Here is a 16773-nt window from a genome sequence, read left to right as displayed (position 1 = left end):
GCTGCAGAGGTTGAAGGGGTGGGGGGGTCAGCCTGTCAGTGCTCAGACCATACGCCGCACACTGCATCAAATTGGTCTGCATGGCTGTCATCCCAGAAGGAAGCCTCTTCTAAAGATGATGCACAAAAAAGCCCGCAAACAGTTTGCTGAAGACAAGCAGACTAAAGACATGGATTACTGGAACCATGTCCTGTGGTCTGATGAGACCAAGATAAACTTATTTGGTTCAGATGGTGTCAAGCATGTGTGGCGGCAACCAGGTGAGGAGTACAAAGACAAGTCTGTCTTGCCTACAGTCAAGCATGGTGGTGGGAGTGTCATGGTCTGGGGCTGCATGAGTGCTGCCGGCACTGGGGAGCTACAGTTCATTGAATGCCAACAGTTACAGTTCATTGAATGCTAACATGTACTGTGACATATTGAAGCAGAGCATGATCCCCTCCCTTCGGAGACTGGGCCGAAGTGCAGTATTCCAACATGATAACGACCCCAAACACACCTCCAATACGACCACTGACTTGCTAAAGAAGCTGAGGGTAAAGGTGATGGACTGACCAAGCATGTCTCCAGACCTAAACCCTATTGAGCATCTGTGGGGCATCCTCAAACGGAAGGTGGAGGAGCGCAAGGTCTCTAACATCCACCAGCTCCGTGATGTCGTCATGGAGGAGTGGAAAAGGACTCCAGTGGCAACCTGTGAAGCTCTGGTGAACTTCATGCCCAAGAGGGTTAAGGCAGTTCTGGAAAATAATGGTGGCCACATAAAATATTGAAACTTTGGGCCCAATTTGGACATTTTCAATTAGGGATGTACTCACTTTTGTTGCCAGCGGTTTAGACATTAATGGCTATGTGTTGATTTATTTTGAGGGGACAGCAAATGTACACTGATATACAAGCTGTACACTTAATCAAGATTGCTTTGCATTTTTATAACTGATTTATACCTAAACTATACTATACTTGTACTTATATTATACATGTCAAAAAAAAGCCTGTGAAGATAAAAATAAGGGAACTGCAATTGCTGATGTAGCTTTTAAAGGTTTTAAACTATGGGACTGTCATTCTGGTTCTGGCTTTGTTGCCTCCTAAGTCACTGGCCTGGAGCAAGCATACAGCCATTGAAAAGTTAGACCTCCTGCCTGCAAGCCTGTTCCATTTTAGTGACTGAATGAGATACGTATGACAGCTCCAGATTCTGCTTTTTAAAAAAATCAAGTCAACTTTGGCAGCTGTCTTATTTTTCTTCTATCATAAAAATGGCCTGGATGGGAAGGGGGTTTAACACCGCGGATGTCAACTGGTTAAAGCTGTGTTAACAGTCTATCTAGGATAGATAAGAAGAGTAATTGAAGGTCTGAATCATTCACCTTTACCCAGAAACTACTGCTAGGGGCAGTTTGCAGTGTCTAGGCAACTGGTCATATGATCTACTAAAAGCCCAACTCTGGGCTTGGCATCATTTTACCCCTATCCCCACCATATATGCTTCCAACCCCCATTGACTCACCCCCTTATATATATTCATACATACTTTTTTCCAGGTGTTTTTAGTCCAGTCTGGTTCACCATTTTCCTCTTCCTTCTGGTGGTGGGTGGATCCTAAATCCTGCAGAGAGTGAAACCACTCTTTTCAGCTATTTCCTGTAAGTGCAGGGGAGGGGCGGAGTTATAAAGTGGATTGAATAATGCTGGGTGTCATGACAGTGCCAAAAATAAGGTAAATATAGCAACTAGAGCTCCTTTTTATGTTTTGCTCGGGAATGAGTTTTTCACTTTATTACCGAAGTTGAAGTTGGCCTTTAAGGGGAGGATCCACTACTCTGAACTCCATTTCTCCATTTTAGTAGGGATTACATCACAAAGTACCTAGATTTTTGGCTATGTGAGTTGCACTAGAGGAACCTGTAGAAAGTAGAATTTTTGTCAGGAGAGGTAATTATTTCAACCTCTCTATTAGTCATCATTTTTTATTATTATTATTATTATTAGACTATTAATATAGCTGTGTGTGGCCAGTTGAGCACTGATCTCCTGCAAAGCAAACCAGTGCTTTGGCCATTTAGGGCCCTGTGTGAGCTATGACTCATAGCTTACACATGATGCTTGCACATGACTTTTCTTCACTCCTGGCAGCTGCAGAGGGGCAAAATGAAGGTAAGTACATGCTGCTGCGGAGTGCTATAATTAAAGTGAACCTGATATTTTTCAAATGCACTGGTTTGCTGTAGGCATCTGTTTATAGAGAATCTGTCATCCCAGGAGTCAGAAGATCACTTCTTCCATCAGAGGTTTCTATGCCAGGTAAGTATCGAGGCAATACATTCCATTTAAATATCCAAACATGTTTTGCAACTTAGTGTGATTTATAAAGCACAGATAGAATCTTGTCTGCATATGCCTTTCTTTAATTTATTTTTCTTTGATTCCCTAGTGACAGCAAAGCAAAGACCTCACAGTGACGAGTACACAAAGAAGATTCCTCCACCCAAACCCAAACGGAACCCAACAACTCATCTCAGCACATCATTTGATGAAACATACATCAAAAAGCATGGTCCAATGAAGGCCCGCCTGTTCAGAGAATTATCTTCATCTCAGCTCAGCAGTGCTTCTCTAGACCGAGATGATGAACCTGTTTATATAGAGATGGTAGGAAATATATTAAGAGACTTTAAAAAAGATGAGGAAGACCAATGCGAGGCAGTGTATGAAGAAATGAAATATCCTATATTTGATGATGTAAGTCAAGATTCCAGGTGTCTTTATGAAATGGATCATATTAGTTGTTCTTCTCAGTGTCCTACTCCTACAGTGCCTGATTTAGAATTCACCAAGTCCTCAGTACCATCAACTCCCAAAGGCCAGACTTGTGATATTCCCCCTCCATTTCCAAATTTACTCTCTCAAAGGCCTCCTTTATTGGTGTTTCCACCAGCACCAGCACAGTGTTCACCAAATTCAGATGAATCCCCTCTAACTCCTCTCGAAGTGGCAAAGCTTCCTGTGTTAGAAAATGTGTCTTACATAAAGCAGCAAACTGCTAGTTCACCATCTTCACATACAGCACACATTCCAGGGCATCAGAAAGTGGAGAAAGACCAAGCAGTAGTGGTGCATGGAAGTACTTCATCTGGGCATTCCTCTTCACCACCACATGCTTCAGCAACATACAGAACACAGTCACCCCATGGCTATCCTAAAAGTCATTCTGCTTCTCCTTCCCCTGTAAGCATGGGTAGGTCACTGACTCCTCTAAGCCTAAAACGGCCTCCACCCTATGATTCTGTGCATTCAGGAAGTCTTTCAAGAAGTTCTCCATCAGTGCCTCATTCTACTGGCAGAAATACACCACAAGAAGGGAAGTCGATGCATTCATCTACCAGTACTTATTGTGCATCTCAAAGCAGCTCACGTTCCAGAACACCAACAAGTCCCCTTGAGGAATTATCAAACCTCTTTACCTCAGGAAGGAGTCTGCTAAGGAAGCCCTCCAGTGGAAGACGTTCTAAAGAACCTTCAGAAAGTAAGTTTAAGATGTAATTAAGACCATATTTAAGTGCATATGAGGGGATTTATCAAAACTGGAGCAGGCAGAATCTGCAGCAGTTGCCAATAGTAACCAATCAGCTTCTCTGTTCAGTTTGCTCAGTTAAGCTTTAAAAATGAAAGTGAGGGGCTGATTGGTTACTATGGGTGACTGCTCAAGATTCTGTCTGCTCCAGTTTTGATAAATTCCCCCAATAGAGTTTAGTTGCAAAATATTATATTGAATATTTTTGTCTTATATATTGAATTAAATAAGTGCAAAATTAAAGTAGTGGTCCGTGTTAGCCATCTAATAATGCAAAAAATTCTGTAGTTAATTGGCTAACTTACGTTTATAAAGATACAAGCTTTTGGGATGACTTAGATCCCTATTTCAGGCTTTCCTGAAGATGTATTCTTAGTCATGCTGAAAGCCTGGATCTTTAAAAACTTAAGTTAGCCAATAAAGGGTATAACTTGGACTTCAAACCTTTCGCAAATAAGTCCAAGAAAATGGCTTTGCACCAGGATTTCCAGAAACATTTACTACACTCTTAGAGAGTTATTCACTAAAGAGCTAAAGAATATAGCTGTAGCTTCGGCTGATCCTTCAGCTCACTTTGGCCGCCGGAGCCCTTCGGTTCAGTCGAACCGAAGGGCTGCTGTATAGGCTCTTAACGATAGCCCGTACAGCAGCTGAAGGCAGCCTGACAGCTCAGCCGAGGCGAACGCATTTGCTTTGGCTCGGCTGCGCTGAAGTCACAGCCGAAGCAGAAAGAATGGTCTGCGGAAGCAGTCCATTCTCCCTGCAAATGTAAACAAATAATAAAAAAAAAATTTAAATGGTGTGCGGTCCCCTTCCCGATTCATACCAGACCCTTTAGGTCTGGTAAGAAAGTTAGTAGGGGCCCCCGAGTTAAAAAGTAAAAAAAAAAGTGAGTGGTGCTTCCCCCAAAAGTCCAACCAGGCCCTATACGTCTGGTAGGAATTTTAAGGGGGAAATCCACCCCCCAAAAATGGGGGGGAAAACGTGGATTCCCCCAACAATTCACAACCAGACCCTTAATCTTTAAGAAAAAATATTTTAAAAAATAAAATATCCCAAAAATTGATCCACCAATGTAATCCGAGGGTCAATCACGATGTCCAGCATTGCCCACAACGCTGCCGACTTGTCAAAATGAAAAAACCCCGATGTCTGCCAACCCGTCCGCACCTGGCGAACTGCCGCTGCAGAATGATAGTCTGACAAATGCCGCTACAATGTCAACAATAGCTTTGACATACTGAACAAATCAGTTATAGCAAAAACATCCGTATGTACATTTTTATGAAACAGTGTATGTGTGGATGATCAATTAATATAAATACACTGTGTATGAAGTCCAACAGGTGAAAAAAATGTGTATAGTCACTAATCATAAGTGAAAAAAAAGGCATATAAAAAAACTATATAATACATAAATCTGTATGATAATTAAACAACAAATAATAAATGATAGAAAATACGGTGCAACCCAGTGCGCTCTGGTTCCTCTCAAAGCAGGAACTGCGGGGTTAATTGGCTCAAGTCCTAGCGACAATGTAGCAAGCAGTCATTTCAGAGAAATTGCGGTTTGCATAAAACAGTAGTTACTTTCCTTATTTCCGTGATGTCTGAGTGGAAAGTTTGTTCGTTCACCAGAGGATTCCTCAGGGATGTCCGCAAAAAACCATGTCAGACCACACAATGGCCCAGAGAATCCGGAAAGGTCTGTGGTTATAATGATCCGGCACAATCTTTTCTCTCCAGATCCAGCAATCTGGTATAGTTTTCTCCTCTTGTAACGGGTTTTCTAAAGACTCACCGCCCAACTGACGGCGAAGGCCTGTTGAAAAACTCCCAGGGGAAAAAATGGAGAAAGAAGGCGGGACCTTCTAAGTGCAGTAATTAAAAAAGTTTATTTCTTTTTTTTTTTATATAAATTGCACTTACAAGATAAATGAATTAATCAAGCTTAAAATCGTTTAGAAAATATCAGCTGTGAGCGGCGGAGACAGATCTTCCTTGACGCGTTTCGTTGATTTAACTTTTTCAAAAGGAGTCATGTCTTCGCTTCTCACAGAACTTAATTTAAAGTGATCAAATTACCCTAAACAGTAACAGCTGGTACTGGTTTCATCTCTCTAAATAAAATAGTCCCAGGTTCACATCACTCTGAGGATCAATGTTACATTTCGATATACTGAATACAAAGATCATTAATTGTTAATATCATCAGGCAACTAACAGCCAAATGACCAATCTAAAGGTTAAAAAATAGATTTAAAAACGAGAATTGAAAAGTTAGCTTTCATATAATAAAAAATTATATACCATTATAAAAAACTAAAATATTTAGCTACAGGTTTTTAATAGCTGGTATTACTTCACATTTGAATCTATATCTGGTATTAATAAGTGCCAATACGCTTTATCCAACTGATATGGTTAAATCAAAAATTCTAGGAGACATGTAAAAGAAATTAAGAAGTCCCTAACTGGGATATAAGAGGTCAAATTGGTATACATGATATATTGGAAGACGGACTAGCTCGGGCGATACAACTAAATGTATAAATGCTGTGTAGCTGGGATCCATATAGGGTCTGGCTGTCCTGTATAGTGTGTGGATGTGGATGTATCTTGGTTAGATATATGTACAGACCTCGGGATAGATGTTAAAGTTACATAAGTGCATGTGCATATTCTTTTGCATAGCGAAGGATATTAGTACAATGCCATTATGTTTTATATTTTATGTCATATACCCTTCTGCCTTGTGGTTGGGGTCAACTAAATAAAATCAGTTAGACAGTGATTATATAGAGGGGTAGGCAGTCATTAGGAATAACTAATTGTACAGAGGTAATGTTTTGTTAACAAAGGGATATGTTCAATTCAATTCTCACATGCTCTATACATGGTTAAGAGGGGAATATAGGTTATACTCTATAAAATCATAGAAGGAAATTATTATAATACATGATATATTGTACAACCAATAATCAATATTTATATTTATATATTTTCTGTTGTTCTTTTGTTTCGATAGATTATGAATGTTTCTGTGGTAACAATGGTATATCTAGAATATCCTCTCTCTATCTAGTATTGGTCATAATAAGTGTATGATGGATAATGTAATCTACCATTCTACCTTAATCGTTAGATAGGAAGCAATTCAGGTCTAATTCTACGTTCAAGCCCTTTGGTATCATCGTTTCCATCAGGTAGATCCACTTAGTTTCATTTCTGGAAATGGCTCTCTTCATATGATTTCCTCTCCTTTGTTTGAACACCCTATCCAGGCCCATAAACTGTTGTCAACAACTAGGCGGAGTTAGCGGTGCGGCAGCTGTCAAACGTGGCCCTGGCCGAATGAAAACAATGGGTGCAGTCAGCCGGCCGGTTCCACCCATTAGTTGTCATTCAATGACAGCCCACTGTTCTTAGGTCATTTGAGAACAGTGGGCTGTCATTGAATGACAACAAATGGGTGGAGCTGGCCATTGTTTTTATTCGGCCAGGGACCCATTTGACAGCTGCTGCACTCCACCTAGTTGTTGACATTGTACCAGCACCTGTCAGACTTTAATTCTGCGGCGGCAGTTCATCAGGTGCGGACGGGTCATTGGCTGTCGTTTGTTTTTTCACGACCAGTCGGCAAAATCGTGGGCAACGCTGGACATCGTGATTGACCCCTGAATTACGTTGGTGGATCAATTTTTGGGATTTGTTTTGTATTAAAGGACTTGTCAAAAACTTTTTTTTTGTAATTTAAGGATTTTTTCTTAAAGGGTGATCTCTTTATTTACTTTTTACTTGAACCCTTTAGTGAATGAGTAGGGGGTACATGTACCCCTTACTCATTCACTAGGGGGGGCAGCATCTGGGTGCCCCCTTTATTAAAGCCAGTACCCTGATGCAAATAAGCCTCCCTGCCTGCAGACCCCCACAACCACCGGGTCAGGGTTGCAGCGGAAGAGGCCCTTGTCCTCATCGGCATGGGAAAGGCACCCTCCCAATGCCGAGGGTATGTGGCCTGGTATGGTGCAAGGAGTGGGGGGCGCTCGCTCGTCCCCCCCTTTCCTGCCCTTCCAGGTCTGTGCTCAAATTAAAGGTCTGTTAGTTAATTTTAGGGGCATCCACTTTTTTTCTCCCCTTTTTGGGGGGTGAAGTTCCCCCTTTAAAATACCTACAAGGGCCCCTAAATTCCTAAAGGGCCTGGTATAACTTTTGGGGTAAGTCCCATGCACTTGTTTTTTTTACTTTTTATTTTTCTTTACTTTCCTACCACACCTTTTAGATGTTTTGTTCAAGCAGGCAAGATGGCTGAATCCAGGTTTTCTCAGCATCTTGATCGTGATCTGTCCTAATGAAAAGGCTTAGTACTGAAATTTGAGGATTGTGTTTATCTGATAAGCTTTAATTACATACAACGGACAAGCCAACTTAGACCCCTCACAGCCCCTCCTAACACTTCAAAGAAATAAAAGCAAGTAGAAATGTTAACCCTTAAAACCATAACCCACGTAAAAGCAGTTTAAACTGCAAGAAGCATTTTTAAAAAATTGTTTTTAGCTTATGTGATGTGAATGGGAACATGTAACAAATATAAAATAGATGTTTCTCCCAATTTGGCTGCAAAAGTGGAAATACACGTCAACATGCCGCTCTGAAAGTAACTGTAATGAATACTACTTGTGGAGTACATAACATTGTGAATACATAGTGATCCCTCTATATGCTCCCCTCTGAAGGAAAGGGTAGTAAAATAGCAGCATACTCCTTGCAAATGTGGAACTAATCCTCTGGCCTAAGGGCCAGTTCACACCATCTCCAGTGCGTCCCAGCATGGTTAGCTGCTGTAATGCAGTGGATCACATGGTGGAAGCCTTTCTGCATTCTGGGGTAGGAGGGGGCGTGACGGTGCCATTCAAGTCAATGGCACCACAGGCACGCCCCCACCCGCACTGTAATTGCTCACACCAGAACACGTGTCACAGCAATACCCACTTACCAGTCCAGTACAATCGCAAAAAATAGTACTCAGAGCTCTCCCCGAAACGCATAAGCTGTACAGCCTGGATAGTCCTTTTTGGTTTTATTCAACACATGTATCTACCTTTCATATGTGAGTATTTTCACCACTTTTTCATTTACTGTTAATACACTAGGAGAAGGTGCTGTCAACTCTGTCTTTTTGTTTTACATATTCTATGAGGATATATCCCAATAGCCCTATAGATGGCAGCCTCTCTGAAAGTCTCTTGTTTGTGAAGATTGTTGATTGGAGTTCGACCAGGGTCCTCTGAGCCCTGGGAGTTGTGCAGTCTTTTATAGATATGTTAGAAGCTAGAAGAAAATAACCCAATCTCTTCCCAGTTCACTTATTTTGTTTTGTTAGAATATTTGCATGTAGATTTGTCTAATTGACATAGAATCATTCACTTCAGAATACCAAGCAACCATAAATTCTATGATTTTTATGATCACATCCCTGTCTTTAGACCACTGGTTCTCAACATGTTTAATCTCAGGACCCACATTTGTCCTTGGTCATTAAGTCGCGACCCAAGTCGTACTGCAATGGAACGGACAGCATTAGGGTACCGTGCATTCTGGTGGGGGAGTACGAACTGTGGGTGGGAGGAGCATTTGGGGTACCATTCAAATGAATTGCAACACAACACACCCCCTCACCAGAACATGCGGTAGGTGCGATTGCGTGGTACAGTGCGTTTATTGCACGGTACTATGCGATTAAGGCACTGTACTACTGTAAACGGGCCCTCAAAAACACTGACATACATACACAGACACAATCTCATACACTCACAGACATTCACATACACACTTCCAAACTTTTTAAATTTTTCTTAAATTTTTTTTAAAATCCCCCCTAGTCTCCCTTCCTTTCGAGAACTGGAGTGGATCCTCAGCCTGGGGTCCAGTATGGGCTGCTGTGCTGTGACAGATGCTCTATCCATATGCGCATTGCTGGTACAGCTCCCTTGCGTGCCCTGTATAGGTGCCGAGAGCCAGTATGTGATGTCACTTCGGTCCAGGCACCTCTACAGGACATGTAAGCAATGCACGTATGGATGGAGCTCCCTTGCAGCCATAGCCTTATCCCCCCTCAAGCGGACACTCGGCACTGGGCAACATATTTTGAATGGCTGTTTGGCGTGAGAACTGACAGTGCCGCGCTAGGGGGAGGCAGAGGAGCCTCTCACCTAGAAAAGTGGAAGGTATGCGGCGACCCACTGAACACAGCATCGCGACCCACTTTTTGGTCATGACCCACCAGTTGAGAACCAAGGCTTTAGATTATTGTATTGTGCAGACATATGTGGGCTGGAGATGTTGCCCAGAGTGCTGTTGTGTTGTACCTTGACAAAGTTATTATTTATAGTTTATGATAGTGTTTTGTACATTTCATTTATCAGAAAACATATCCAATAAACAGTTAATACTGAACTAGAACTTCCTAAAGGAAATTACCAGGAAATGCTTTGTCAGAACAGGAGCTTCAGTTACAGATTTCACCTGTTATACCACCTGCTAGTGTAACCCAGTGTGATTGTAAGAGCCAACATATTTGAAAGGTATGTGCCTAATCCCCATTGTAAATGGTAAAGGAAGGAGGCAAAACATTGCTTGTCAAGTTGCAGTGAGAGATGGCAATCACTTTGTGTTACTTCCCAATAGGGCTACAGACACAGGACATTCTAGTTTTCCCAGAAATTCTCTTTAAGCATGTATCTCAGTATCTTTATCACTTACCAAGAATCTGGGGTTAAACTAAAATTTTTGACACATCAGACAGTACATGTATGCTCATATTTGTTCTCCTTCTGTGTTCCGCTGCTACTGATCATTATCAGCCACTAACAGTGGCCTGCGGGGTGATCACCGTATTGTACTCCAGGATATTACTGTCTGATCCAATCACTTGTTCATTTTTGGCTATATTGCTTTTCTGATGGCAGAGCACAAACCATCAAATGAAATATATAAAGCATTGAGACTAATGAAATCTAAAAGTTCCTAACTTTTATTAATAAGTAATCACTTTGGTGGTTTCATATTCATTTAATTCTTCTAGCTGTGTTAAGATATTTCATTAGTCACGTCTTAATCTTTGCTAAACAACTGAAAGCATCACTTTCAGAAATAACCCATATTAATATTTATGCTTCGGTAAACCTCATTGGCTGCTAATTTGTAGTCAGATCAAAAAACTTGGAAATCATTTTTAGAAACTTACGGAAGTATCTGTGGTGTGAGACCAATGCCTTCATCTGAATTCAGAGCAATCTCCCATCTTATAGTGAACCTATTAGGTCAACTTTCTTTGAAAGGTGACCCCAGGTCCGTAGAACAGGCACTCCGACCCTTTGCTTGAGCATCCCTGGGCATTGCATAATGGTGGTTATTATTTGACCTGCCTGTTCCTAGCCCCTCCCATCTTTCCTAATGAACCAATAAGAAAGAACAATAAGAAAGCAAAGGAGCTTGAAGAAAGTAGGCCAGAGATTGACCACAGAAGGTTTGGTTGATATTTGCATAACAGAGTTCTCAGGGAAAGTCAGACACTCTGAAGAAACAGATAACAAGCCCATGGCAGGGCCTGCTGTATGAACCTGGGGCCACCTCACAAGGAAACCTCCAGGTTGACTTTAACCCAAAATCAAACAATGTTTATGTTCAAGCAAAACCAGTGATTAAATGTGTTATGTGTAGGTTAAAAGTGCAGAGTGGTTGAGCACAGGATGAACAGAAGTTATGCCACTTTGGAGGCTCAGTAATCAAATACCTTAAATCTATAATCCTGTACAGTAGGCACTCACCGATGCCCATTTTTACCCACTATGATTCTTAACCCCCCCTCATGTGACCATGTCTGGCCTGGTGATTGTGCAATAGCAGATGAGTGTGCAGAATGTCCCATACACAGACGTTCTGGGATTTTCAGCAGGTAACCAACAGTTAGCAGGGTGAAAGGGTCAATCAGAGCAGGAGCAGTTAAAACATTACTCAGGACATAGACTATGATGCCCAAAATGGGATAGAAGGAGAACGCATGACTCAGCTACTAAGAGTATGGCACTCCCTTATGCTAATCAGAAAGACTTTTAAGGTAAACATCACATAGGTTATTTTAAAGTAAAAGCATGGATAAAAGGATGAGGGATGATCCTTCAAGGGACACTCATTCACTCACACACGACACACACACTCACACTCATTCACTCACACACGACACACACACTCACACTCATTCACACCACACACATACACGCACAGCATCAAGCCCACACCCCCACACTCACGTTGAAATAGACAGACACCTGTTAGGATTATTTTTACTATACTAACTAAAGCCACGTTTCCTAAGCATCTTATAGATTTCTGCTGTAAGATATACTATATTTTGTCATCATCAAGCATCTTATAGACTCATTCTGTAAGATATACCATATCCTGTAATCATTTGCAACTTTTAAATTAAACACATTATGAACTTTATGCAACAACGGCAACAATCATCTATTATTGAACTTTTCCCATCCTATGCTTCGAGAAAAGGAATATGACATAAAAAAAATCATATTTCGTGTCATTTTCTTACATCCTACAATCACCCTGACAGCTTGTGCAATGACGATGAGCTCTAGCTTTGGGTTTACAGGGATGTTATGATGCAACTAACAGAGTATTTCAACATGGCAGCTTGCACAGAACTGTAGCAGTGTTTTGCAAAGTACACGGAGGAGAAAATGTGTGGCTGTGCTAGGAACTCATGTAGAGTTGATGTAGCAGTTGGTGTCTCCATGGTATGGGCACAGGTTTGCTTTAAAGAAGAACTCCAGGGAATTTTTTTCTTTCCCTCCCTAGACCAAAACAAGCAGTTAACCCTTGCATTGCGACGTTAGCCCCACTGTAAAGGTTAAGATTAATTTTTCCTAGGCGTTCTGCATTAAGGCTGCCCTGTTGGCAGAAGAAAGCTCCTGGGTTATGGCACATAGAACGATCCCCATGCAGTCAGTGACGTGCTACTGATGGGCTTGCAGATCAAGAAAATGATTTTGACTGTAAAAACCTTAAAAACACTATACCATTTATGTATTTTGTTATATTTGTCATTTATTATTCTTATTTCCAGCCTCAGACAGACATGTTTCACTTGATTAAAATAACAGTAGCTGCTCTATACGTTTGAAGGTGAACAACCCAAAGAATTACCATATATTTTTCCTGCAATTCAAAATAAGCCTATGTGTCTAGTTCACTATTAGTAGAATTTAAAGTGCTGTGTTTATAACAACAGAAAAAAACATTATGACTTCTCCTTTAAATTCTTTAGACATTTCTCAGTGTTACTTAGGGATTTTTTATGTTTGGAAATGTTGTTTGCAGTGTTGTTGGATTAATGCTTTAATAGTCCAGTCTAGTTAGATTGCCACACATCCTGCCTTGACCAGTGAGTTGTCTGACTCCAGACAGATATCCAGGGTCAAACAAGTTTGGATCTATGTTCCCATATGCCTCAAGAGGCTGTCTGCTGTAAGGGCATTTCATTTAGAAAGAACTACTCCTGATGATACAGAGAGAGAGAGCGAGACAGAGCTGGCTCGGTGCCATACAACCTCAAATGATCCCAAAAGGAGTGAACTAAATGAAACATCCTCTCTATTCCAGCACCGCACACAATGCAGACCATTACTGTAGACAAAGGAATAACTGAGTTCACTAGTGCTATCCAAATGTGGTTAGAAAATGTATTTCCATTGACTGTTATCATCTGTGACATGGATGCAAAATAAAATCTTTGAGTATGAAATGATATATATGTAAACAAAATGAATTGCAGAGTGCTTACCGATCCTGGTGCCAGGATAACATGAGTCACAATGTTTGTAATAGATTTACTTTCAGAATTACTGTAGAAGAGGCTATGGGGTTCATTTACTAAAGGCAAAATAGGCTGTTCATTTTGCAAAGAATTTGCACTTTACAGGGGAATTTTCCCTTAACCTAGTAAATGAGGTGTAGCTTTGCTGACTTCCATCGTCTAATCATGTGCAAGCAAGAACTGATATTTTTTTAATTCTTTGCTTGCATATGATTGGGTATTATTTTACAAAGTGAATTTTCACCTTCTTCCCTAAGTTAAAGCAACATTCCCCGATAAGTGCACATTCCCTTGCAAAGTGAACAGCCTATCTGCTTTTAACCTTCATTTCTGTGTCCATATAAACACAGAAAATTTGCTGCAGGTATCAAGCATAGGCACTTAGAGGTGACTACACCCAGCTACACCCTGCCACAGTCAAGTGGCAGGTTATTGTGACAAGCAACGTTCTGGCACTTCCTAATAATACTGAAAATAGTCCCTCATTGCTGTGAGGGGGCAGACTATGATTTGGCCTTATCTGATAGCTTTTTGAAGTTGCAGCAGTTATGTTTAGGGACTTCCAAAGGCATATACTTTGTTCCATGCAACAGTTTTTCTGCTTTTATTCTAGAGACAGAATCTGTGTAAAGCCCACTTCTGGGCAAAATGTGTTTTTTTTAAATATGTCAATGATTAATGTGGATGGGGTGGGGGAAAAGGAGCTAAGACTTCAACTTTAAGTCCAGTAAACAGTTTAAAGTGAGTCCATACAAAATAAGTAATTCTATTCTGGGTCCATGCGAGTGTGTTGAGTTATCCATTACCTTCATAATGTATGTTTTTCAGGGAGCCTACCAGTATGCGGTCTGCACTTAGTTTCTAGGTTTGCCCAGCTACCAAATCCAGTTTCTAGGTTCTGGTCCTGACCTAAGAAATTGTGGTTACAACGCATTTTAAAATTTTTATTTTTTTCAAGAAAAATAAGGAAGTAAACCTCTCTTCAGGGAAGCCTATCCCACCTCAACCTAACCACTGAACCATCACGTTCTCAAACAATTCATCCCCACACAGCTACCTCCTCATGTATCACTTCCCCCTCCCCTTTTAGATTGTTATCCCTCCCTCCTTACCATCTTGTCTTGAATTGTATTGTGATTGTAATGTCTTCCTTATATTGTAAAGCGCTGCACAAACTGTTGGCGCTATATATATACTATGTAATAATAATAATAAGCATATACTATAGTTACACGATATATCGTTTTTGAAACCTGAGAGCAGTACACAATAAATTATATTATTACCATAATTAACATAGTTAAAAAAATAAAAATATTGACCAATAAAATCATTATAGTTCACCTTAAATGGATATCAATGCCATTAAAAAAAGAATCTGCAAATAAAAGTTATAAATGCAAAGAATAAAAGCTATGCTTGAAAAGAAGAAGGTAAATTCATCTTCAATGTTTTGTGGCACCAACTCGTTAAGAGAAATCCTTCTCCAAAGTCTCTTCAGGATCCGACACATCCAAAAGTGTCTCCTGTGTCTACTTGCTGCACTCAGTGGTTCCTCCCACTTACCCCTACATCACTACTGTGTCTTGGAGTGGTGTAGTGGGCAGCAGGAAAAACCACTGAGTGCAACAGAGAACAAAGGAGATGGAGAGTTTCAGAAGTATCAGTTTATGAAGAGGCTTTGGAGGACAATTTATTTTCATCAGAGCGGTGTTCAGTGGCACAGGCACTGCAAGAGATAAATACCCTCTTTTCTTAAGGTTCAGATTTTATTTGCAATTTCTTTTTAACTAGAGTTACTTTAATGTTATGAGCTCTATTGTGTCCTGCGGCGGACATTTTGTTTAGGGCCAACTCTGTTTGCCCGTTTGTTGCATGGATAAATTATTTTTCCCTTTCCACTCTTTGGACAAATAAAACCTGGTATGTTCAGATGAATCGACATATTTATTAAATTGTCATAAGAAAAAATAACAAAAAGTTAACCAAATATGGTTTGCGTTATACTGATATTGCTGTACTCTTCTGCTAATGTGAATTCCCCACTTTAATCTTGTTTTAGGTATCTTGATTGAAGTATTTAATCTTGAAAAGTCGACATCTTAAAAAAATATTGAAATTCAGTTAGGTTTTTACTTATTCTGCATGGATTTCACTTTAAAGATATCCTGAAATGGTATGAGTCACCTTGGTGCGTGCATGCAAATCAAGTCAGCAGGACTGGTCTTTTTTTTTTTACTGTAGCAAAACAGGCTAAAATGTTTTCCTTATGACCTGTAAATTATTTACACTCCTCTTCTAAATACAGACACCTTGGCTACCAGTTCAGGTCAGCCTTGCACACGCAAAGCTTAAGTATGGTTGTGAATGGAATTGCATGCAAATCAAAAAGCTAGAACAATAAAAATAATTAAAATGTGAATAAAGTACAAATTCATTTTATAAAACCCTCTCAGCTCCCCTCCCTAGCCCCCACAATATACAGTATTTAGCTATGCCTTCATCACCACCACCTGTCAATACTTACTATGATGACTGCGCCGCCTGCACTTTCTGCAGCCCTACCCACAAAAATCTTGTGCTGGACTGCCTGAGCCACTAAAGGTGCCCATACTTACGATTATCGCATGATTTTCGTCTGCAATCGCGTTTTCCTACGATAATCGCACAGTTGATGGGAAATGGGAGGGATGTTGTCTCTTATGTAGCGGTGCATGTCTGTTTACATTGTAGGCTCATACACACAGTGGGGAAGTGCATTCCCCATTTCCCCAACTGTGTCTTACATAAACAGAGGAGCAGACAGGTAGCTCCTCTTTTACTAATCTGTATATGACGCTGTTACAATGCGGGCTCAGTCTTACTTCACACAAAGCCACAAAGCCAGAAATGGGGAATGTGTATATGAACCTGCATAGTTAGGGCCTTTGGACTGGGGGCATGGTGCAAATCTGACTACAGGAGATACAGGCACGTGCATGGAAATGGCACCCTAAAACTCCCAGCTGTGATTCCATGGATGCAAACTGACCAGCTGAAACAGGAGCAAAGAGAACTGGCAGGATCATCAGGTATTTTAACAGCAGAAAAATAAATAAATAAAGACTACATTTGTTTAGACCTACAGTATGTGAATAACCCAAAATATATAAGGGTAAATAAACATTTAAAGCAGGGGTGTCCCTAGGCTATTCACTGCCTGAGGAAGGGGGTTGGGAGGGTGCTGAAGGTGTATGTTAAAGCGTGGGGACGGTGTGCTAATAATGCATGTTTTGGACGGGTCGCTAGTTGTGCATGTTAC

At 40.7% G+C, this 16773-nt stretch overlaps 1 protein-coding gene across 1 annotated transcript in view; it reads left to right on the top strand.

Annotated features, from left to right (window-relative positions):
* Positions 1-16773, top strand: part of NYAP2 (neuronal tyrosine-phosphorylated phosphoinositide-3-kinase adaptor 2) — a 114471-nt gene that overhangs the window by 80568 nt on the left and 17130 nt on the right. The window contains exon 3 of the mRNA XM_018555623.1: positions 2438-3529. Coding sequence (XP_018411125.1) covers positions 2438-3529 — 1092 coding nt within the window. The remainder of the gene's footprint in view (positions 1-2437; positions 3530-16773) is intronic.

This window comes from Nanorana parkeri, unplaced genomic scaffold (genome assembly GCF_000935625.1).
Source record: "Nanorana parkeri isolate BGI_ZX_2015 unplaced genomic scaffold, ASM93562v1 scaffold205, whole genome shotgun sequence".
NCBI classification, from domain to species: Eukaryota; Metazoa; Chordata; class Amphibia; order Anura; family Dicroglossidae; genus Nanorana; species Nanorana parkeri.
This window is presented reverse-complemented; position numbering and strand designations above follow the sequence as displayed.